We start from the raw sequence: 25917 nt of genomic DNA, 5'->3' as shown, positions 1-25917 counted from the left end.
ATTCTCAAAATTTAACTTCTGTATTTGATTCCGAGGATTATTTGGGGTCATTTTGTATTCACAAGAGTAGAATTGTACTAATTTTATTTAAATACCTGATAACATTTCATGACATGGACTCTGGCGCGATTCTCAGCACTTCCTATCAACCATACTTGAACGAAGAGACTTTTGAGCGAAGGAAAATAATTAAGCTTTCCCCAAAAGAGGACGTGCTGGCTTTTAATGACTACAAAGGTGATATGGTGTTTGTTCGACTGTCTATTCCACCAAGTCCTTTGTTGGACGATATTAAGCGACGGGCAGTTGCTTTGTGGGACGATTTTGAGCGAGGTGCAGTAGTCATTCCTTTTTTTTTAACCGCAATAAAGTCGTCTTGCGGAAAAAGGTTTTAACTGCTTTTAGGAAAATCTACACAAAACTGTATATTTTGTTACATGTTAGGTTTCCCCGCAAGTTTTTTATGCCAATTAAATGCAAATATCTTTGTTCTTAAAAGTAACTGAAATGAGCCCGTTCACACGAGTACGAAAACCAATAGTAGAAGATTTAGTTGATAAAGACTTTGTTATGAACGACAGATGTTTTGGAGTTGATATTTCAGTTAGGATATCTTATAATGGATTTAGTGAACAATAACATGAAAAACTATCATCACGAACATTGTTTTGGGGCAGCGGCTAGACTTTGCTTGGAGCTGGTCTAGAATGGAGAAGTAAGACACCTCCTTCCCTCCGTTTGTCTGGGAGTTCACCTTGGGCAAGTGATAGCACTCCCTTGCCTCCCTAACTGGGGTTACAGTTTGTTAAACAAAACAAAGATGATATCTTCAATACATCTGCAAGAAACATGTCCTAAAAAATTGTGACCAATGCCAGTCGTATGATGGTGTTGTTTAAGATGTTCATTTTGGTAGTTACAGTCATGTTGGTGGTGATAATTCTCATGTATGATGTTGGTGATGGTGCTGGTCTCTACGATGGTGCTGATGGTAATTGTGCTGGTTATGAAAATAATGGTAGAAATTGTAGTAACTATATTAGCTGTATTTTGTTCCTGAAGTTTGATGCTGATGAAAACAAAAAATAACGGAACTCAGTGACGCCATGCACTAGAACGATGATTGGGGGTGGGGGTTGAATATTCATATATTCAGTTCTGCTCGACGGATTTCTTTTGTAAGTGCAATAGCTTAGAATGGAAATTCGTCGGGTAAAACTGAATATATGAATAAACACCACCTCAGCTATCGTTCTAGTTTCGCCCCTAATGCAACTACAAGAACTATCCAGCTGATCTGAGATCATGACGTCATAAAGCGTCTCGACAAAACTGAGTTATCATGTGCCTGGTGTTATTTGTCCTTATTCTTCCAACTAATAGTATAAAGGGTGAAAAATTTAAATTCTGATTTGCAGTTGGGAAAAAATAAACGTATTTTCACATAAATATAATAAAATTACTTGATATTTTCGAGTGTCGAAGTCATATGCAATGAAGGAAATGATAATTCAGTTTTGTCGAAGATCTGGCTTCTTATTGGTTTATTTTTATACCCAGATCAGCTGGATGTACATTACAGAGAACGTTCGTTTTTTAGCTATGAAGGAAGATGTTTATAGTCTGAAGCGGAGCTGGAGAATTGTAAAAATTTGACTGAAATGTGAATAATATTATGTTCAAGAGATCTGATGTTCATGAAAAAGAAGGTCACGAAACAACACAACAATGAATATCTTAGGCGTGTTTCAAACGTCATGTTTTGGTTTTTAACGCGTTCGACACTTGAAAGAAGAACGACGTTTAAAACAGGCCTTAACTCACCCAGAAGAAGAATTTTAAGAAATTTATAGGACCTGATTATTCCTAGAAAAGTTTTTGTAGTATTTTTTTGTGGAAAATAACCCGCAAACTTTTTAATTCCCAAGCGCTAAGTTCCAATAAATCCCGTTCTCAACTTGCAGAATTTATTCTCGCGAACTGATAAAGAATTAGGAAGGGATCCTACATTTTCGCGGCGAATTTCTTCGCGGACCAATCACATCACAGGTTTTTAGATTCCGGTTCGCGTCGCGCGAATAAATTCCCCGAGTGGAGACCCAGCTGATGTGAATATTTTCTATGAGAATGAAATATCTGTATAAGGCATACGAATGGGAGAGCTTTGTTTTGTTAACTAATAAAACGTGGTGTCTTTAATAAACGAACACGCAACTATATTGATCTGTAAGCAAACTAATATCAAGTGTGGAAATAGGATATTACGACTTAGAAAGTATCTGGTGCACACAAGTACATATCTGCTTGATATTTAATCATAGGCTATTGCCAGCATTTATTGTAATTTGTATAGATTTGTAATCATTTGTAAACCGTTAACCATTTTATTACATATTTCACCCAGTTTTTGAATTTTCTATATTCGTGGTTGTTAACGTTCTTATGTAACGCGCAGTCAATGAGTGTAAAAGTTGTCTGGGGCCTTGACGAAATTTCACCTTGGAGGTAATTACACCAAGAACCAGGGTTGCCAGATTGGCTGAAAAAATTACCTAAATCATTATTACCCTCAAGAAAACAGAGGAAACAACAGAAACCAATGAAGGGATATTCATGACCGCGAGGTCTTTCTAGTAAATTGGGAGCGGAACCAAATAGTTCCAACTATAAAATTGATAATTTATAGATGCGGCAATTGTGGGGGGTTTGGAACACCTTCCCCAGAAAATTTCTTTGTTGAATCTTATTGAATATCTTGAAAATTTGTTTTCTGAAAGACAGAACGTGTAGTTTCATCTGTCGCTTCGTAAGCCTCGTTTTCATATGTCACCGACAGTCAGCGATGATAGGTGGTGGCTGGTGACGAAATTTGTTTAAAATAAGAAAGCCCTTTATTCTCCTGCATTCACCAACAATAACCATCGACCTGGCTTATAACCCTGGCCTTCTTCTTAACCACCGACAGTCGGTGATGTATTGTTGATAACCATTGGCAAAGAAAGTTTATACAAAATAACACAGCTCTTTATTCTCCAGTGATCTCTGACAATAGCCTTCTCCAATGGTCGGTGACATATGAAAACCACCAGGCTTTGAGCCTAGTTCACTGGGGCCGGTTATTCGAAAGGCGGATAGCGCTATCCACCGAATAGTGTTTTTTTCAATCGCTCTAAAATTGCACGTTGTTTGGCATAAACTAGATATTCCGAAGTTGGGGGATCTCTTTCATAACTGTCGGCTCCAAATCTGTAATCTCATCGCTTTTCAGTCATGTTTAAAACGGTTGAAAAAATCACTATCCGGTGGTTAGCGCTATCCGCCTTTCGTACAACCGGCCCCTGGTTCTCGTATGTCACCGATAGTCCGGCATATATCTTTATTGGTGTCCATGACCATGCGACTAAAGGCGGTGTTACACTATGCAACTTTCCTTGCAACTTGCAATGCAATTCTACTCCTGAGGCATCTAAAGTTGACAAATACGAACATTTCTCACGATCTGCTAACTTTTTCTTAGCATTTCGAACACTCTTTACAAATTAACACCCCTCATGCAAAATTATAATTGCATTGCAAGTTGCAAGGAAAATTGCATAGTGTAACACCGCCTTAAAGCTCCGTTGTACAAAAAAGTAGTCAACTTTTAACAATAGTTAGTGGCAGAATTGGCCAATCGGAATACTGAATGTATTCTCTAGTAAACTACGATTTAACTACTTAAAATGTAGTTGAGAGTTTTATACAACCAGACCCTGTAAACAGACATAATATAAGTCCACAGACTAGTAATTTTATCCGTGCCGAGACCGCTTTAAAAGATGTTCTCGACCTGTCAAAGCATGCATGGACACCGTGCCAAAAATATAGTTGCATCAACAATTTTTTTATTGTCGATAATGCGGAGATTAAATAATTATACTCCAAAATGACAGAGAAGAACAGCAGGGTAAGCTCTCCATGCATGGTCGGGTGCAAAAAAATATTTTAATAGAAACCTAAGTTATAAAATGCAAAAACACCGCCGACACTATAACACGAACTAAAAGATTCGTTTTTTGTTCGAAGGATAATTTTTTTAGAAGTCCTTTAGTAGGGATGTTTACCAGATGATCTAACAAGTTGTCTTTAATTCCTTTATTTTGTCAACTAAACCATGTTCATTTGCTTCAATTGATGCATCTCAGCCTTGTTAATCTGCTGACTTATACAGGGTGTCCCAAAAAAAACGCAACCACTTAAATATGCAAGAATATTAATATTGTTCGGGTTTGCACCACAGTTCAGCTAAAATGACTTTTAGCATTGTAAATGAAGGATTAAGAGCCATTTTCAATTCCCAGAGGTGCTTATCTATTACGCTTTAGAGCTGTATTAATGTACTGCATATTTAAGTGGTTGCTTTTTTTTTGGGACACCCTGTATAGCAACTGCGGTGTGGTTATGGGTTCCAAAAATATTCTATTGGGTGCTTTCTAAAAATTTGTGCTTTTCAGGCCTAAAAAGAAAAATAACGCGTAAACAGGCCAGTGAGAAAGGCTTAGTTACGGCGTCAATTTGTTTTGGCCATTATTTCTTTTGATCTGCCTTGCGAGGAGGATCCTAGCTTTCAATGAGCAAGATCTCGCCGACACAAAACAAAATCAGTAATAAGGAATATTAACAAAGAAAATTAGACTATAACACAATTAGACTGGTTCTGCAGAGTGTTTTAGAAAACTGCAAGTGGCGTAATTTATCACTAATTGATCCAAAGGGTGCGTGAACACAATCCATGCTTGGATATTCCGTAATTGAACTTTGTGTGGTTATTATAATGTCAAATACGTCAAATATCAGAAGCATAATTATCATGGATATTGAAATGTTCTCTACAATATCAACTTATGCAAATTATATTGTTTTTAACACACCCTGTATGACACACACACATGCAACGACAATTTTGAATGCATGACTTGAGTTCATTAAATAACCAGCAGGATACCATCAGAATGTTTGGTGTATTCTTGTTCGCTAGGTTTGCGTACATTTCTTAGCGTCTGTTTGGTTTATTTCTGACTTAAATCTCGCTGAATTATGGCGACGTAGTTGGATTATGGCTTTTTATGGGTTTCAAGAATTGATAAAGGTACGTTCTTGTCTCTTTCTTGAAGATTATATATCATTTTACTTCGTCAACAGCGAAGTATGCGAGACACGACACAGCGTTGTGGCGTCATTTTAAAACGTTTAGCAAAATCTAGCTTGAATAAAATCCAAAATCTTCCTCCAAATATACTTTATTCGTCTTACTATAGCATATCATGTTGGTTGTCAATAATTAATCGATTGGCTTCGACAAATTTGTTTTTTATATATAACTGTAGTAAAAGTGAATTGAAGTTAAGACTGTGAGATTAGGTCATAGCGTGACTTTTATGGTTGAAATTGACACATTGATATTTGTTTTATCTGACGAAAACTGGCATATAAAGTGGAATTCCATGTCTCAACCATTGTCCTGTTTTATAAGCCACTAGTTTCAAATCTGTTTATTCCACCGTCAAATTGACTCCTTTCATTCCTCAAAGGCTTTCAACTATAAGATTTATAGTCTGTTTATATCACAAGAACAAAGCAATCTCTATTGAAATTACCATTCATCTCATCTTATGCATTGTTGGTCTTCAAAATAATGTCATAAATTGTTAGTCAGTTACTAACCATTAAATAGAGATCACATAAAAATTAGTTTAAGTTTAAATTAGTTTATTAATAAGTTTTATAAAAGCGTAAGGTAACTTCACGGCGTTAATAAGGCTTGATTTCCACATGCAGAAAGGTGGTTGCTTACGCTAGCGAAATATTTTCTTTTGAAATAAGAACAGTCAAGCTGAACTAATTTATTTATCGTGTTAAAATTGAAAAGAAAATATGTAAATACTTCGCTAGCGAACGGTTAAAAAATGGCTGAAAATGTTAAAGTGTTTTGACGTGGCATTAATGTTTAATCTAAGCGTTAGTTTAGTTTTTCCAGCTCTCAAAGTTCTCGACCTAAGATGAAATGAGTAATACGAAGTAATTAAGCGCATTAGACCGACAAAAATGCATTTAACGCAACGCAGATATTTTACAACATTGAGTTGAACAAAGAACCAGCAGAATACCATCAGAGTATTTATTTTATTCTTGTCTGCTGGATTTCGGAACATTTCTCAGCGTTTATTATTTTATTTGTGGCCTAAATCTGTGGAATTATGTCTACGTCGTGAATTTCATAGGTACGTTTTTGTTTCTTGAAGATTGGTAATAATTTTACTTCGTCAACAGCGAAGTATTCTGGGCCAGGCACAGCGCTGTGACGTCATGTTAAAACGTTTAGCGAAACCTTCAATAAAATCGCAAATTTCGTTGCTAATCTCCTTTACTCGTCTTAATACTGACAATAATATGCTGATAATTGTAATAAATTAATAATATTGACATATGAAGGCGGTGGAATTACGTCATGGGGCGACTTTTCCATTAGATAAGACATATTTACCTTTGTTTTGTTAATTTTGTTTCATGTGTCGAAAACTGGCGCTTTCTTTGATTGTAACTTCGTGTGCCCTATTATCCTTTATTTTCATACTGACCAACTCGTTACCTATACAAGTCTCAGTTTCACCAACTATCAAATTGTTCCTATTCTTCTGCAGAGGCGTTCAACCAAGAAATTATGGTCTGTTTATATCACAATAACACAAGTCTTTGGAAAGCTTAAAAAAGCTAAAAGTATATATCTGCTTTGAAATGAATAGGTTTTCCAAAGAAATCCTGCAAATTTGAAGCAATAAAATGACTCGATTGACAACTATCACACGAAGTAAGCTTGAGGTCGACAAATTAAATAACGACGGCACAGCGCTCTGGCGTCGTATTAAAAGCTTCAAACCGGCTTTGTTTGATATCTTAAGTTTTCTCATCTCACGCATTGTTGGTTTCTAAAGTCACGTATTAACTTGCTGGTCAATTACTAACCAGACCATCGTGTTTAACAAATAAGCTGTGGAGTAACTTTATCTTAAGTTGTGTGGAATTACATCATGATGTGGTTTCTTTTAGAAATAAGAACTTTTATCATGTGAAGTAAAAGAACTTATTAAAGTTGCCATATTTGATGATCGTTTATGGTGGTTCGTTTAACCAAGTCGAAGGTAAGAAATGTTAAAGACTGTTGATATTTAAAGACATGATGTAATATGCAAGAAGAAATCATTTATACAATACTTCATATATCGATAGTCCAACACGAGATGTATTTACAAAGAGCAGTAGACAACGCAACTCGCATCCGTCTTCCCTGGCTGAAATTAATAAAGCTACTAAACACATACCCATTGCAAGCTCGATAAATAACCAGCAGGATCGATAGAATAAAGTGATTGGTGTTTTTTATCCGCATGGTTTGTGTACTGTTTCTGACTAAATTGTGTAGAATATTGATGCTGTAGTTGACTTGTTGGTTCAAGATTTAAAAATTACGTTTCAGTCACTTTTAAAGATTATAAATTGTTATCCCGGCACAGTGCTGCATCATTCTGTTAGGACATTTAGCAATTAAGTTTATGTGAGTTTATCATATGGTTGGTAGCAAGTCAGTAATGTAACTCCTTTTCACAAAATCATTCAGAAAAAATCCGTTTTAACAACAATTCCTTCGGATTTTCTGTGCAGATGATCAGATAATGTGATTGTATTTGAAAAGTATTATCAGATTAGAAAAATACGTCAGACTAAAGATTAGAAAAATACGTCAGACTAAAGATTAGAAAAATACGTCAGACTAAAGATTAGAAAAATACGTCAGACTAAAGATTAGAAAAATACGTCAGACTAAAGATTAGAAAAATACGTCAGACAAAAGATTAGAAAAATCGTGATCAACTCAGTAAATGAATTTGTATTTCATCGTCTAGAATAGAGAGTCAAAAAGCAGAAATTGAATGAGGAGTGGAAAAAATGCCGTAAGTAAGAAATACATTTCACTAGAAGATTTGCCAGAGAAAAGGAGAAAGTTTCGTGTTCGTACGTTTTACTAATAGAACTGATTGTGTGACCCTGGCATCTTAACAGTAACAAGGTCATATATGACCAGGCTTTAGCAAATCTAAATGCGATTATAAGTGTTTAACTGTAATTAAGTAATAGTTATCACACTATAAAGCCCAAAACCTGGACATAGTCCAATATAATTTGTATATTGATCATAAGAATAATTACTTTTACATATTTTCACATTATATTTTGAACAGAATTCTTGGATTAATCCAACTTTAATTCATCTTTTAATAAGCGTATAGTCCATATATAACAACATTATATCATACAGCATGTCATAAAATATGATAAACTCCACCTCATCCCATTCCTTTTCTCCGTGTAGCCTATATAATTAGTACAACCATTTTGTTACAGTAATTAACCCTGTCCTATGCCATGTCTTCTGACGAACTGCAAGAAAAAGTAAATTTTACAAGACTCAGTAGACTTTTAGTTGACAAAGGAACTGAGGCTTTGAGAAATACATTTGATACCATCCATCCACCTGTTAGTCTACCTGGAGTACTGGCTGCGAAAAAAAACATCTCTTCAAAGGTTAAAACCTCGAGTTATTAATAATTCTCAGTGGGATTTACTGTTTCCTCCGTCTGGCAACCCGCCAGATTCCAAAACCTTTGATGTCACATTGCTTACAGTTCTATTCCGGAACATTTGTGGTTTTCCATCAACAGGATGGAGTCTAATGCCTCCGGATACTGATAGGTCACAGCAAGCGAATATCACAAGAATCAAGTGTTACAGAAATGAAGTTATTGCACATGTAACAACAACTCGAGTTGACAATTCAACATTTGAGTCTTTGTGGAAGAAAATCTCCCAGGCGATAGGAGAATTGGGCGTTTCACAGAGTGATGTCGACGATTTAGAAAAATGTCCTCTTGGGCCTGAAGAAGAAGTGTATGTGCAAAAGCTTAAAGATTGGAAACTGCACGAAGATGAGTGTATTAAAATGCTTGCAACAATGACACAAATCGTTGAAGAAACCCGCGAGGGAGTAAATCTACTGTGCCAGTCTTTGTTGAAGAAAAGTGAACTGAAACCCGCAATCAATACCCGAGGATGCCAATCCTGAAAAAAATTCTGCAAGGAGAGTGGTGAAGATGTATTACGAAAACTTGCCAAACATAATTTCAAGAATAAAATTCAAAGAAAAGTGAAACTTTTCCTACCTGGAACAAGAGAGTGGTTGTTAAGGGAAGTTGACGAATGGTTTTGTAGCAGTGATACTGATTCACGTATAAAGTTAATAACAGCTGGACCAGGATTTGGTAAAAGCGTGTTTGCCGCTAAAATCTGTGAAGATTTTGAGAAGAATGGAAAGCTGGCTGCTTGTCACTTTTGTGATTTTAGTGATTCAAACTTAAGAGATCCTATGGTGATGCTGCAGTCTCTCGCAAGTCAGATGTGCAAAGCGTCCCTGGTTTTAAAGAGGAGCTCCTTGATCAGTTGGACGACGTCATCAAGTCAAAAATCTCAGAGATGCCTTCCAAATATATTTACAAAATCCCTTAGCTGAATTAGAAATAAAAGAGCCACGTTTAGTCGTGATCGATGGCTTGGATGAAAGTGCTGCTGATAATAAGAATGAAATTACGCATTTGATTGCTGAATATTTTCCTGATCTTCCCGAGTACATCAAAATCTTGGTGACGAGCAGGCCAGAGATTTCCGTTGCTGATCTAAGACTAAGAGACGATCAAAAGACGAGCATTGCGAATGTTAACGCCAACAATAACTCAGATCTTGAACTTTATTTTAAAGAACGTCTTCCAAGTTTAGTTGGCAGGGAAGTTAATCAAAGTGAAGTGAGCCGTGATTTGTATGAGAATCCATATCTTCAATGTTTTTTGCCAAATAAATCTATTAGTTTACTTTCCATTTTTGTTGCCAAATGCCAGGGCTCATTTCTCTATGCATATCACTTTCAATCTGGGCTAAAGGCTCGCTATGATCTTGAGAAGATAACAAATAATGACGTCATGGAGTTTCTCCCAGAAGGACTCAATTCTGTTTACGAACGATATTTCAAACGCCTTGAAGACGAGCTTAACGACTTAAAACATGAAAAGTTTGATGTGTTGAAAATTTTGGAAATGCTGGTTGCTTCCGAAGGACATCTTCCCCTCACTTTCCTCGCTCAGGCTTTTGGTTTAGCTCCAGATTGTCGCGAAACGAAAGACATCATCAAAAAAATTAATGAAACCGTATCGTGCTTGTTGTACGTTTCAGATGACATGTTAACCGTTTTTCACAAATCCGTTATTGATTGGCTTCTAGCAAAGGGCTACAAAGATCACCAGTATACTGTCAAGGTCGATAATGGACATAGATCGCTTTGGCTTTTATGTGAAAAGGTTTTTAAAGAAATTGTGGAAAGTGTTCGCTCAGGACTTGAGGTGAAGTTTATTAATGACGTAAAATACGCTCTGAAACATGGTTTAAAACATCTAGAAAAGTGTGAAATGGAGGAAGGTGTGTTTTGGTCAGTTGATGTTATTATCGTATGTTATATATTAACTGTAATCGGTTCGAGTGAATTGCTGCGTTTCTGGTTCAAATTACTGCAATGTTCCTGGATTAAAAACGAAGAGTTACGCGCCCGCATTTCATACCATGTCATTGAATTTGAGTTTATGGGACATGCCCTGCAACCCCTGGAGAAATATTACAACAAAAAAACTCAATTTTTTTCGAACATATTTTCACAATGGTATTTACAAGCGGTTCTTACCCGTTCTCCAGAAGGTTATTTCAGCGATGATGAGAAGAAAATCGCGGAGATGCTACTATCAAACGTTTCACCTTTTGTCGAGTCGAATTTTACGGAGGCTCGGTTTTGCCGCTTGCATTCTGGAAACGCATTGGCTTTGATCATATTAGAGCTGTTGCTTTATCTAACGATGAGAAAAGTGTAGCAGTTGGAATAGATAATTTTATCCGTGTGTTATCCCTACCAACTTTAGTTAAAATTATGAATTATTCAACAAAATTGGAAAGAATTCCATGCTGCACATTTTCTCCAGACGATTCGCTCATATTATTTGGTAAACTGGAAACGGCGTTTAACATTGCTAGAAGAAAGGAAGTTCCATTTTTCCCTGGAAATGAAGAGACGTTCCTGTCCTGTGCATTTTCCCCTAACGGCAAAAGACTGCTGACTAGCGACGGTTCAAACACCATTAAACTATGGGACGTTGCTAAACAAAAAATGCTGTCGTCACTTTATGCTGGATTTCGTGTTGGTTGGTGTTCTTTTAGCGTCACAGGGTTATTTATTATTGGAAATTCAGAATCTCGATCTTATCCGGGTTATTCTTTGTGTGTTTGGAACGCCATCACATTGCAAAGAAGTGATAAGCGAAAATTATCTCACGGGAAAAGGCAGAAATCAGTTGTGTTAAAGAGAGGGAAATGTGAACGATGTTTTCAGCGGGGATTTGAGCAACCAAATTTTAAACACTTAGAAATATGGTCAAGTGGCGTATTTCATGGAAACAAATATAAAAGAATATGTATAATGTCGTGTCCGTGGATCTGCAAAGGTGTGGAGTGTATTTTTTCTTCGGAAAAATTTTGTTATTCGAGTGTCACAGAAAATATTTTTTTTGACTGCGATTGTCGCTTGGAACCATTTTTTGGCCTATTCTTACTATAATTCCTTTCTTGCCTTCCGTCAAGTCAAAATGACAGCTTTACAAGATAATCTGTGGCTTTATTCATTTCAAGAAAAACTAATTGTCTTTAAGACGTTAGCTTCTACACGAGAGCAATCCTGTCTGTCCGGTCCAACGGAAGTTTATTCGAGTTCGTTTTCTCCTGACGGCTCTCGACTTGCATCCTGCAACTCAGATGGATATATCAACGTATGGAATGTCTATACTAGTCAAGTTGAACAACATTTCAAAATCAGTCAATGCGGGTCAAGGTTTTTATGCTGGTGGTCGGAAGATTTCTTGTTTGTGATTAGTGAATTTTTTGACGAGATTCCCAAATTAACGCGATACCTGGTAGATGACAATTTAGAGATCTTGTTTACTCACAGTCAGGACGTTGTGCTAGAGAACGTTTCTGAAAACTTGTGCAGGCTAATGCGGTGGCCTTATTTCCTACATCCAAAGGTTGGTTTTTCTGAAGGCTTTGTCTGCTTTGGTCTCGGATGCTTTGAACCCGTGAAAGTTTTCGATGTCAGAAATGCTCATGGTCCTGTAATGGTCAATTTGCCTGGAATTGGGCCTGAGATGGAAGTGGAAATCTCGCCTGGTGGTGGCTTTATCTCTGGTTGTAATAAGAATAAATGTTATATTTGGAAAAGAAATACCGAAAACCCAACTTCGTATGAAGTCTTTTATCTCCGTGATCGTTTAAGATTTAACCAGGAATCAGCTGTCGTAATTTTCAGCAATGATTCCAAAGTCGCAATAGTCATGGAAGACACTAAGAGTCAGATAATTGATCTGGACACTGGTGATTCTCAAAATATAATTCTCGCATTCCAGCGCATTTCTTATTTGAGGTCATTTTGTATTCACAAGACTAGAATTGTATTAACTTTATCTAATCACCTGATAGCATTTTTTGACATGGACTCTGGCGCTATTCTCAATACTTCCTATCAACCATACTTCGGGAGTTTTATGTCAAGCCAAACAATTCAACTTTCCCCAAAAGAGGACATGCTGGCTCTCCCTGACAAAAAAGGCGATATGGTGTTTCTTCGACTGTCTATTCCATCAAATCCTTTGTTGGACGATATTAAGCGAAGTGCGGTTGCTTCGTGGGACAAAATTGCGCGTGTAGCAATTCTTCTGAATAAAATCGTCTCGCGGAAATAAAATGCGAATATCTTTGTTCTTAAAAATAACTGAAATGAACCCGTTCACACGAGGACGAAAACCAATAGTAGAAGACTTAGTTGATAAAGACTTAGTTATGAACGACAGATGTTTTGGAATTGATTTTTCGGTTAGGATATTTCTTAATGGACTCAGTGAACAATAACATGAAAAACTATCATCAAGAACATTGTTTTGGGGAAGCGGCTAGACTTTGCTTGGAGCTGGTCTAGAATGGAGAAGTAAGACACCTCCTTCCCTCCGTTTGTCTGGGAGTTCACCTTGGGCAAGTGATAGCACTCCCTTGCCTCCCTAACTGGGGTTACAGTTTGTTAAACAAAACAAAGATGATATCTTCAATACATCTGCAAGAAACAAGTCTTTAAACATTGTCACTGATGCCAATGGTGTTGTTTGAGATGTTCATTATAGTAGGGGTGATTGTATAGTCATGTTGGTGGTGATAGTTCACATCCATGATATTGGTGATGGTGCTGGTCTCTACGATGGTGCTGATGGTAATTGTGCTGGTTATGAAATAATGATAGTAATTATAGTAATTAATAGTAACTGTATTATAGTCAAAACGTCTGATGCTGATGAAAAAGAAAAATATCAGAAATACAAGAAGTATTTACATTACAAGGACCTTTTTTAGCTGGGAAGGAAGATATTTTTAAAAAGTCTCGAGCGGGAAAATTGTAAAAACTTGCGTGAAATGTGAATAATATTATGATAATGACATCTGATGTTCATGAAAAAGAAGGTCACGAAACAACACAACAATATGTCTTAGGCGTGTTTCAAAAGTCGTGTTTTGGTTTTTAATGCGTTTGACACTTGAGAAGCACGATGTTTAAAACAGGCGTTAAAAAGACCTTGTAGCGTATCTCATTCTTTCCTGTCCACTCATATTATCACTTTGAAACAAACATACGGTTAAAGAGGAAAACTGGCCCCATTTAAGCACAATACCGGGTTCACTTGTCACGGATATCTTTGTTTGCCTTTAAGGGGAAGTGGTTAGTAGGCTTGTAGCAAATGCTTACTATAGTTTGATAGATTTAGTATATTTATTTCGATATCTGACATTGAATTGTTTTACTGCCTTTTAAAAGCGGCAAAATTTGACCCACCCCGAAAAGAAGCCGGCAAAGTGTGAAATGGGGCCTTGAAGAAAGTGCCTGGTGCACACAGGTACATATATGTTTAATATTTAATCATTGGCTATTGCCAGTGTGATGTTAATTAGGTATAATTAGATATGCAATCTTGGATGTATATAAATAAGAGGCATTTTATAATACAACTGCTCAGTGTTTGAATCCGTGTGCATCTGTGTCTTGTTCGAATGGCTAGACACTACAGCCAGCATTATTGTAATTTGTATAGATTTGTAGTCATTTGTAAATCGTTAACGGTTAACCGTTTTATTACATATTTCACTCAGTTGCTGAATTTTATCAAGTGAACTAATATCAAGTGTTGAAATAGGATATTATGACTTAGAAAGTGTCTGGTGCACACAAGTACATATCTGCTTGATATTTAATCATAGGCTGTTGCCAGCATTTATTGTAATTTGTATAGATTTGTAATAATTTGTAAACCGTTAACGATTTTATTACATATTTCACTCAGTTGTTGAAGTTTCTAATTTTCTATATCTGTGGTTGTTAACGTTCGCAGCATGTAACGCGCAGTCAATGAGTGTGAAAGTTTTCTGGTGTGATATCACCTTGGCGAAATATCACCTTTGAGATAATTACACCAAGAACCAGGGTTGCCAGATTGGCTAAATAATTTAGCTGGATCATTATTACCCTCAAGAAAACAGAGGAAACAAAAGATGAGGTACCCGTGCTCAATCTTATTAGTGCCCAAGCTACCAAAACAAAGGCCGGGGACAGCTAAAATGTGCACGGGTACCCCGTACCAATTTTAGCCGTGCCGTACTAATTAATCTAGTGCAGTGTAAACGGGGCTTAACACAGAAATACTTTTTTTCAAAAGCAAGCTGAAATCGAGGGTAAATACTTTTTTGCCAATCTGTTCACAAGCCATGAACAAGTTAGTTGTCGTGACATGGACTTATAGATCGCAAATTTTGTAGGGGAGTGCACGTGGGGGGGCGGGGAGCTGACTGCAGCAAGATTTGTCTCTCGAATATCAACGATATTTCACCGATTTTAGCAAGTTTGTGCGAATTTCGGGTACAAATTCCCAAGCCTATCACGAATTCTTTCCAGTCTAGGGGCATGCAGCCCTTCCCTCCCCCCCTCATACAATTTTATTAGGTCGCCCCTCTGCTGCATAACAACTGACCTCCATAAAAACATGGGATTGAAGCGCGGACGGAATCCTGGTGGGCTGGTACCAAGTATTACGAAAGTGCTCAGATTCTTCCTTTTAACTCTTTTAGTAAAGTTTTTAATTTCGAGTTAGAAAATCCGTCAAAATGACCATATTCTCGACCTAGAAGGTCTCGATTCGTCGCTTTTAACCAGGGTATTCATTTATGAGTCTTTAGCTCAGTATTTAAGCAGAAATGAAACGGTTTTTACAAAATTTATCGGGGCCAACAAGTCCGTATGTTGGCAAGACGTACCGCTTTGGACGAGTCGAGTGTATCGTTGAAGACCAGATTGCCGAAGGTATGTGCTTGATTTCCTTGTCAGTTTTCTCTCATATTTCGATATACGTGTGCTACATTACCTAGTTATCTTTTAAGCACAATATATCGTTACCGATCGCTTGGGTATATTGATGTTTTTAAAGTATATTGTGAATTGTTGATCTATATTAGAATGGCAAGTTGAAATTAATGCTTTAAATTGTTCTAATTTTGTTGGCTACGAACGAAATCCATCTGTGGACGTGTTATAATCGATATCCTACTCGAAAATACCGCGATGGACAGTGCTATAGTTTTGTTTGATGAATTTTGTGTGTAAATGTGTTGTTAATGCATATATTCAAATTTTAGTACTGTACAGACCCCAAACTCTTTGTTTCAAAATATCATCAGCTCGTGTGACAGTGAAATCAATTTGGAAACCTTTACTTCATAAATTAGATCGAACTTTGGTTCACATGAGCAGGCTATACATTTGCTGTGTGGTGTATGTGATCTCATTAATCCCAATCGCTGTTTTCAAATTTGTTATCCTGCCTGCTGAGATAAACTTACCAGAGCTATTACTAATTAATTAAAGTGCAATTATTTTAACAAGTCCTTTGACTGACAAGTAAAATTGCTCTGTTATTGGGCAGAATTCAACACCAAAGTAGGCTACTTTTCATTGTATTTTTACGGTCACATTGTATTTCCAGCTAAAAGTTAGCAAGGGATATATATGACATGTCTTGCTGAAGATTACAAAATGCTTGAAACCCATAATCGTGTTTATGGCCACAAATTTTTTACAATTTAAGTTTTAAACCGACAATAAAACATTAAACAGTCTGTTATAACAATTCAGATGGGCTTTTCAAATTAGAAATTTCAACATGTCGAACAAATGTAGGCATATTTGTCACCAGATTTTCAGAATCATTCAACATATGCCATGGTCTTAAGGACATTTGTATCAGCCTTTTAACCGACAGTATTTCCTCACAGACAAGTGAAATATTCTGAGTTGAACATAATATATACTAAAACGCACAAACTTAGTTGCATTTTCTACTTGCGCTCTTGCTTACCGCAAGTAAACAGGTTGTTTTCTTGCGACATGCTATAGGTGGGTTTTCGCTGGTGTTCCTTGTCAGAGCAAGCAATGGCAGCCACTACGCACTGAAAAGAATTTCAGTAAACAATAGAAAAGACCTTGCCATTGGAAAGCTGGAAATCTCAATAATGGTTCGTGAAAATTTAATTCTTATCTCAAGTTTATGTTAGGTTATCTCCCATTGTGGCAAGTTCACTGAGAAAAGTTCAAGCATTGGTGAACCAGTTGTGTAAACATAATAAACAATTATTGGATGGGGTTTTTGTGATATGCAGAGGTATCAAGGTCGAGGTAAACGTTATCATCCGTGGCTAGGGAGAAGGCTGCATGATAACGCTTACCGAGACCTTGACAACTTTGCATATATCACAAAAACAGAATTCAACAATTGTTTTATTATATATTTGAAGAATAGTGAACATAGTATTGACGAATGAAAAACCTTATTTAATAGCAACATCCAAAAATACATCAATTATTAATAAATAAATACATTCAAATGAATACCGCTTGTTAACCACCGCAGGCTCACTTGCAGATTATCTGCTAGCAGATAACTGAATTTTGTGTGATTGTGCGATTTATCTGTCAACTATTAGCCAATCAAACTGCTTTTACTACTATAATGTATAATAATAGACAATAACATTCAATTATTTCTGTTTTATTTTAGAAAAAGTTGTCATGTCACAAGAATATCATTACATACGTTGATTCATCTGTCACTGAAGTGAACTCAGGCATCTTTGAGTTGCTTATCCTGATGGAATATTGCCGAGGTAGGATTTTCGTTTACTAATATTCATAGATGTGTTTATCTCAAAATGTTAACCCACTTTTGGCATGGTATTCTGCATGTGTGTTTTTTCAACATTCTTCAGTGGTGGGGCTGTTTCATTTAAACAATTTCAATAACAGAAAGGGGACATGGGTGGGCAAATGATTCAAATGCTTGTTGTATGATATTTGGTAACTTAGATACAAAGCCTTTTTAACTATATAACTGAGCAGAAGCCCCTCTTACCCCAGGGCAGCTTTGCACCACCAGTAAAGTTCCCTTTTGAGTGTAAATATTTACAAAATAACCATATTCAAAGAAAAGTAATGACCTTCTCTTAACAAACTTCATTCTGTTGGGATGGATTCCTCAGAAAGTGTCCCCCATAATGCAGGAAATCAAGTCGTAGAGACTCAAAAATACACAAACAGCACAGCACAGTTCCCACATTTTAAATTACCAATTTCTAGTTAAAGCATTCTGTTCGTATCCCCCCACTAACGATTTCTAAAATAATACCCTGCTCAGATGATCTGCGCTCACCACAATATCGATTCACCTGAGTCATATGCACAATCATAATAACTTTGAGACAGATATTGAATGGACTTGATTGAGCTTTGAAATGGCAAAGAGAATAAAGATAGCAAATAAAGAAAATGGCAAAAACATTATTGTGTTGTCACATATGTGATGGAATCACCATCAAGCTCATTTTTATGTTGCTCATGTGGTAACTCAGAGTAGCACCATCACAAGTCGCAACATCAAGTACCATACCAAGATTTGCCTTTACTGAAACTATCTAAATAGATGAAGTTCCAAATTTCATCCATACCAATTTCATCCATACCAAGTCTGATTTTAAATTGAGGGTAGTGTAAAATGGGGCTTTAGTATAGGAAAACTGTTTGCAATAACTTTGATAACTGAGGTGCATCATAGATACTGTATGTGTCCTTGAATTAAGGTAAAACTGCATTTGAAGTGATGAAACATTGCTGTATTGTTCTTTTGTTCATCATTTTAGATGGTCATGTAATTCAACTTATGAATGATAACCTGAACACTGGTTTGGGTGAAAATATTATCCTAAGGATATTCACGGATGTCTGCGAGGCTGTCGCAACCCTCCACCATTCCGAGCCACCAGTTGTGCATCGAGATTTGAAGGTAATCTTAATGGATGAACTCAAAAACTTCCTATACATACTGGAATAACCTTGAGCCAGCAGTGCTAAACAAACTTGTTCACTCTATGCCAAATAGAGTTAAAGCTGTTTTAAAAGCAAGAGGAGGACATACAAAATATTAGAATGATGTTAACTTGACCTAAATCATATAACGAATTCTAACGTTCATGTAAATACCGATTGTATGCACTTATAGTGCTGTGTTGAGTGACAATGTATTGCATATAAATTAAATTCAAAATCATATTGACTGGACTCAGACTTTTGACCCCCACTGTATATTTGTTTCAATATTTTGATATATGGTTAAATAGAGTCTTGGTGTAATCGTGATGTTTACTATACCTTTATTAGTTTATTTGCTAAAGCTTTGAGTGTTTCACTTTGCCAGGTTGAAAACATTTTGCGAAATTCAAAAGGAGATTTTGTTCTTTGTGATTACGGCAGTGCTTCGACGACACCAATAGACCCGAAGGTAATGTCACGTTCATTTGTATTATCAAGAGCATTGCACCGGCATCGCAAAAGCGTAGGTTCGATTCCTGCCGGAGGACCTATAGTTGACTCATTTTTCCATCAACTGTTCCTGGCTTGAATTTGAAGTTTGTATAATTCCACTCGAAATTAAGACCCTTTAAACCTCTACAATCGGAATTTCTCTATATTTTTAGCAATTCCGATTGGTCAATGAAACAGGAAGTTGTCTGTTTCATCGACTAATCAATTTGTAGATAAGTTCCAATATAACCAAGGAGCAACGTGGCAGCGTCTTCAAACAACTTAGCATCAAATGTGATATAACAACTGACTAAATAGACAAAACACTTCTCGACGTTTCGACCTGAGGACCTTCGTCAGGAGAGTTAGTAAGACTATACTAACTCTCTTAGTTAGTAAGCCTTAGTAAGACTATACTAACTCTCTTGACGAAGGCCCTCTGGTCGAAACGTCAAGAAGTGTTTTGTCTATTTAGGCAGTTGTTATACCACATTTGATGCTAATCAATTTGTAGTCTTTTTTGAGTATTCCTGAATAGTGAATAGCAGTAATATACAACCATTGATAGTGTAAAAATGTAAAAACTACAAGCGCTTAACTTTATATGGTAAAAACGGCCAGACGGGTCCTGTTTAATAGATCCTAAAATCCTATGTATACATCGAGTGAAGCACCGCAAAATATTAATTGATTTCTGCAAGAAAGTTAGGATATTTCAAGCATAAAGAATTGTTTAAAATATTTTTTGGAAGCCTATTTAGCTGTAAAGCTAACTGTCCTCAATAAAAACGCTTATTTTTTTCTTTAGGAGGGCAAATTATCTGAAATAGAAGACGAAATCCAAAGGTGATTTTTGACATTAATTTTTTTGCGTGTGAAATGCACAGCAATTCTAGTTTGGTATATTGTGAAATAGCTACTGCTACGGTGTAAAAACTTTAAATTGGATTTCAATAAATTGAGTTAATAGGTTAATCTCTGAACTTACCTCGGCTTTTTGAAAATACCAGATTTTATCGGGTCTTTATTTCCAAATGATATAATTGTTAAGAGTCTGGATTGTCAGAGGGAAGGCAGAGATCGGTACAGGAATTAAGATAACTTGTGGGTTCATATTGACTCCTGGGTTTTCAAATCAAAATGTTCTATTACAAAATGTTAAGTGTATTTTGCCGGCTAAACTGAGCAATTATTTGCCCGGCTTAGACATTATTCCTCGCAGGTTGAAATGGATGCTGGTCCAATGCGAAATGAATTTACGTTATATTTTCTTAGATTCACAACTCTCTCGTATCGAGCACCCGAAATGGTGGACCTTTACAGCGGAAAGATTATTTACACAAAGTCAGACATATGGGTAACTAATTTATTAAAAAATTTCCGTCTTTCACCGTCTCTCCTCCACTTCGATGACACTGAATTGTGGTGCCATTTGAATGCACTGAAATAAAAATGTCAAACTTTCTACTTCCAGGCATTAGGCTGTCTGCTGTACAAGTTGTGTTTCTTTACCGTACCGTTTGGCGAGAGCGTTCTTGCCATTCAAAACGGTCAGTTCACTATTCCAGACAACTCGAGATATTCCAAGGATATGCATAATCTTATACGTAAGTTGCTTCTTGATTTTGAAGTCTGACTATTCGAACTGATATTATACACTTAATGTATATGCTCTCGAGGGAAATAGTGAGTTTTGTTTTCTCAAGAGTCTGAATGTTTCCCGAGACGAAGACGAGGTGTAGCGAACATTAAGTGTTTATTTATATAGAAACAAAAACATACATGTTACACAACAATTTCATTTCAAAAAACTTTGTTATGACAATATGCGGGCAACAATTTTTCACTTGTTTCCCTGGCGGGAGACATTGCATTTATTTAAAGTCATGTGACTACGAATGAACCAATCACATTTAAAATACACAGCACCTATATAACAATAATATTTAACAATTATTGAATGAGGTGAACATTGTTATTGACAAGTCATATCACACGTTATGACGTCACACTTTGGACATGACGATTCACACATGGCTATTAACCAATCAGAGGCTGTGAATTATTTTGAATAATTACTAATACCGTTTGCTACTGCTTAACTATCTAGCCGGGTAATTCGATGATGTTTGGAGCTTACACATAAGAAACTGTCATTTTACTAATTTATTCTTTCTTTGTGATTTTCAGGGTATATCCTAGAGCCGGACCCTGATGTCCGGCCTGATATATATCAGGTGTCATCAGTCGCATTTCAACTTCGAAAAATGACGTGTCCCGTTCATAACCCTCAGGTTAGTTGAAGCGCATGGTGTCTGTCAAAGGTAATAAGTAGCTAAGATGCTATGCAAAATCTTCAACTAGACAGTAGACAATTTGCATGTTATCTAGACCAAAATGAATTCTCATCTTTTGAAGCAAAATATTCTATTTTTGCAAAACGTTTAGTGACTACATTAGTAAGATTGCAAAGTTTTACAGCGTTGTGGTGTACAATGCGGGAAATATAGGGTATATCTGGGGTAACCGGGGTCATGTATACAGTCCCTAGGACACCATAAATCCGAGATATTTTTTGCTCTAAATTTCAGAGTTCTTCGGTACCAAAGCAGCTTCCGGACGACAACAGTAAATTATCGACACCAGGCAAGTCAAAAGTCCCAAGGTAAGTTTCCCACGCTTTTTAACGTGTTTCGTGTCGGCGATGAAACCTTTCGGTTGAAGATCTTTGCTTATTATGATGAATGTGAATCATTATGCTGTTAAGATCATGTTTTTCGAAACAGTCATCGTTGCACCTATATGCCATTCAATTCTGAATTCGAATTGAAAACTATGCGTTGTCCAAGACAAACGTTAAGTCGCTATCTAAAAAATGACTATAATTGAAAGAGCTCGTTTCAATCCCAGTCTCAATAGAGCGGCGATCTAGGGTATCCCAAGATAGCTATATAGAAGGAAATGAGACGAAATGTGCCGCATTAGATGAAATATGATGCGATTATTTTTTATCAACAACATTGGCGGTTCTTGCAAATTATGTTTCCACGAAAAAATTACGGGAAATGGTAATTCACTAATTGTGAAACCAGGACAAAAAATTGTTCATGGTTTAGAAAATTCTGCAAACTGCTACCGCTTTTTTGATGCAAAAAATCCGCAGACCTCGACGTATTTAGAGCGAAAATACAACGCTGCTATGCGATTTGTGATATTTCCATCACAAATAAATTATTTCTTCAGTCTGTATTTTGGGTTTCAAACGCTATGCTATTGTACGCCTGGTAATGTTTTTGTAAAAGTTTTTCTGTAAAAGTTTTTTGTTTTACCATAAAATGGCTACCCTGTATGCAGTGGCGTAAATAGAACGATAATTGAGGGGGTGAATATTCATATATCCAGTTCTGCCCTACGGATTTCTTTTTGTAAGTGCAATAGCTTACAATAGAAATTCGTCGGGCAGAACTGAATATATGAATATTCACCCCCCCCCCCCAATTATCGTTCTAGTTGCGCCCCTGCCTGTATGGCTACCCATATTGGTGTCTTTCGATCACTCTATTGAAAGTCGTATTGGTTTTACTCTAGATCGGTTCATGAACCAGTATCAACTTCCTTGATACCTAGAGATCGACCACGAGCAGGGGCAGGGGGTGCACCTCCTGCTGCGAATACCCCCGCCGCCCCTCCAACTGCAGAGTCTGCCACCCTCCTACAGCAGGCCCAGGCCTACCGCTATAACGATACGTCGCCTCAAAAAACAAACGTACAAGCACATGTTGTCCGACATCCCAACACCCAAAACAGTCTCCCAGCGAATCAGCCTGCGTACTTAAACCCGTTCGGCGAACGACCAAGCAGGGACCCTTCTCCGGTCGGAAGGAGGTTCGTTGATCGCGAGTTTACGCATGTGCGTTCGCGGTCAGATCCGGTCTTTGTGAAAAACTACATAACAGCCAGTCAAGGCGGCGGGTCTCCGAATTTAGTTCGCCCTGTGCCACAAATAAACACTGTTCAGGTTACGCATAGGCAAGAACCGACCCCGAACTTTCCAAAATGGAATCCTTTCAGCAACGATTTTGTTTTAAATACGGAAACCACTGACGACGATTTTGCTAGTTTGCGTGAGCCCACGATGCAACATGATCAGCAGAGTTCCGCACGATTCGGTGAGCCCACTGTCCGGAATGTTCAGCAGGGTTCCGCAATAGTCGAGCCTGCAAATCAGTGTGCTCAGCGCAGCACAGAACACACGTATCCGCCGCAGTTTGTCAGCGGTAGCATGCGTGCGCAATATGCGCAACATCCTTCGAACACCAGTGCACTTAGCGTCCAGCGGACTTCTAATGCCTCACCGTATGCGAGTGATTCTTCTCGTCGTTCCTCTGATTGCGATGAGGACGTCGTCATGTCGCGACCAATAGTGCGGCAGAATGTCGACGGTATTTTTAGCGGTCCAGGGAAAAACGAATCGTTCGCAGACGGGCCTGTGAACGCCGGTTGTGACGTAGACGAGATGACGACACATTTCGATCGTAGTACGATATTTTACGAACCGACCCTTGCACAGCCCGGGCATACTAATGACAATTCTGGTGTATTCGATTCGGCGCCATTCCGAAAACCAGCGAGGGCCACTCCGGTTGTCAAGGCGACGCCCGCACAACCTGTCAGCCCGGGAAGAGACCCATTCGGAGCAGTGCCTTTTAAGCAGAAAGATGCAGCGAAATTAGCCCGCAGGCAGGCAAGAAAAAATAAAGAACAATCTAGCGGTGACGCCCGCAGGGTGCTGCCAAATGTTCCTACTCAGGCGCGAAGGTAATGCACAGTAAAATAGGTTAGGGTACGTTTACATCTCTGTGGTTTTTGCACATGTGGTTCTGGCCTTATTCGGATGCATGTTAGTGAAATTTTCGAAGAAAACAACAGCAAGACGATACTATTTTGACTAGTTTTCGTCATTTAACATGAAGAAAGAGCGAAAATCTTTAAATTGGTGATGTCAGAATCTTCCTTAGGATCTTTTACACTTGCAATTATTCCTGTGATTTTCTTGTGAATTTCTTCTTTTGGTGCATGTGAACGAGGGAATTAGTTACAGAGGCTCTGTTTGTATTGTATCTTGCATGAACATTTATAACTTACCGACTCGTTTGTATCAATCAAAAGATGAAAACCGCCTCTTAGTCGCAGCAAGATTAAATAAGTTTTAATGTGACCCCAGTTTGGATAACGGGCGGCCAAAGAACTAAACATTTTGATGTTCAAAGTCCGGCAAATGCGGTCGCCTTTTTTTGGAGGGGGGGATAGGATTAGGTTTTCATAGATTTTTCTAATTTTGTGATCCCATAGAGAAGAGTTACTAGATTTTAATATGTAGCGCAACGGAAAAGTTATTTATTAAGTTTGTCCACCTTTCAAATCTTCTATATGTTTTGCCGCTGTGGCCTCGGAAACCTATTCAGGGGTAGAATAACCCCTTTTCCCCAAGGTGCACCACTAGACTAGATTATGTGTGAACGTACCTTTAGTCCAAATGCGGCTCGTAAACTTCATGTCGTTATGACAACATTCACGTCACCATATTCTCTGCTTAGCAGTGTTTCCACAATGAAGAAAAATTTCCGTCAAAATGACAACCGTAAAGGAACGAGGGATCTGTGTGAAAAGAAAATTCTATGCATTATTCTTTTCAAACGTTCTCTGTTTCTCTCTTGTCATTGTCATCCCCCTACGAGGACAGTCATATGCAAATAAGTTGTGGAAACCCTGCCGCTTACCAACACTAAAGATAACCACGATAGCTTTTAAATAGCAAGATTCGATCACTTTCATTTTTAATACAAAATACCGACAGCGTCGCCAGATTGGGGACTGGGAGAGACCCCCTGCACGGGATATCCAGGCTCGTGTAATTTTTTCAACAACTGATATTTTGCAAATAAATATTTTTTATTTATTTGAAATTATCCTGTACAGCGTTTGCAAGTATTTTGACAGAATTTCAAGTTATAGTCCTCATTACGTCTCCTCAGTTCCCTGATCCGACAATACACTGGATGCACAACTATACTTATCAAAAACAAAGTCAGAATTAGTGAACTTCCGGATCCCCAATGAAAAAGAATTAATACATCACTGAAACTCCAGGAATGTTACACTATGCAACTTTCCTTGCAACTTGCAATTCGATTCTACTCCTGAGATATCTAAAGTTGTCAAATACGAACATTTCTTACAATCTGCTAACGTTTTCTTAGCATTTGAACACTCTTTACTAATTAACATCCCTCAAAATTATAATCGCATTGCAAGATGCAAAGAAAATTGCATAGTATAACAGCGTGATAATTTGTGTCTGGTACTAAATTAATCTCTAAGTCATGCGTTGATTCCAGGCTCGTAATAGGTCACCGACACCGTTGTTTTATGCAACTCGCATCTTGACTTCACAAGACGTCGATTTTCGGAGAATGTTTCTCTTAATATATTTCGCAAATTTGTCTACTGGAAAAGTTTTTTATAGTTGCTCCATCCAGTGTCTTACTAGATCAGTGGTCTGGCGACGCCATTGCACGAAATTCCTGTTTTAAACACTTGGGAATGAAAAATTTGTTTTTGTTCAAACGAAAGCCTGTAAGTGAGAAATATGAGCGCTGGACTTGCCTAAATGCTGAGATAAATTTCTGGCGAGAACAGTTAATCATTAAATAGGGCTCTCGGTCATGTTGGCTGATCTAAAGATGTAAATTTTGTAAAATTATGGTGTATTTATATAGTTAGCAGGGCTTGTAATAAGT

At 37.4% G+C, this 25917-nt stretch overlaps 1 protein-coding gene and 1 pseudogene across 1 annotated transcript; both read left to right on the top strand.

Moving 5' to 3' along the window:
* Window positions 1–7245: 7245 nt before the first annotated feature.
* LOC114525083 lies at window positions 7246–11011 on the top strand (annotated as a pseudogene).
* Window positions 11012–15306: 4295 nt separating this feature from the next.
* LOC114525119 (AP2-associated protein kinase 1-like) lies at window positions 15307–25374 on the top strand. The gene is made up of 11 exons (XM_028546326.1): window positions 15307–15571; window positions 16661–16779; window positions 17322–17427; window positions 18457–18599; window positions 19011–19094; window positions 19926–19963; window positions 20393–20474; window positions 20592–20724; window positions 21308–21411; window positions 21709–21782; window positions 22706–25374. The coding sequence occupies exons 1-11, from the start codon at window positions 15466–15468 to the stop codon at window positions 23937–23939; spliced, it is 2223 nt and encodes a 740-aa protein (XP_028402127.1). The 5' UTR covers window positions 15307–15465; the 3' UTR covers window positions 23940–25374.
* The last annotated feature ends 543 nt before the right edge of the window (window positions 25375–25917 follow it).

The sequence above is a fragment of the Dendronephthya gigantea genome, unplaced genomic scaffold (assembly GCF_004324835.1).
Source record: "Dendronephthya gigantea isolate DGI-Jeju-01 unplaced genomic scaffold, DenGig_1.0 000033F, whole genome shotgun sequence".
In the NCBI taxonomy this organism is placed as follows: domain Eukaryota; kingdom Metazoa; phylum Cnidaria; class Anthozoa; order Malacalcyonacea; family Nephtheidae; genus Dendronephthya; species Dendronephthya gigantea.
The sequence above is the reverse complement of the archived record's forward strand: the minus strand, read 5'-3'. Positions and strand labels throughout refer to the sequence as shown.

Bases quoted from the DNA above. Each gene is read 5' to 3' on its own strand.
- LOC114525119 (XM_028546326.1), top strand. From the start codon at position 15,466: ATGAAACGGTTTTTACAAAATTTATCGGGGCCAACAAGTCCGTATGTT. The intron at 19,095-19,925 runs GTAATGTCACGT...TTTTTTCTTTAG, and splicing joins CGACACCAATAGACCCGAAG to GAGGGCAAATTATCTGAAAT. The intron at 20,725-21,307 runs GTAAGTTGCTTC...TGTGATTTTCAG, and splicing joins GGATATGCATAATCTTATAC to GGTATATCCTAGAGCCGGAC.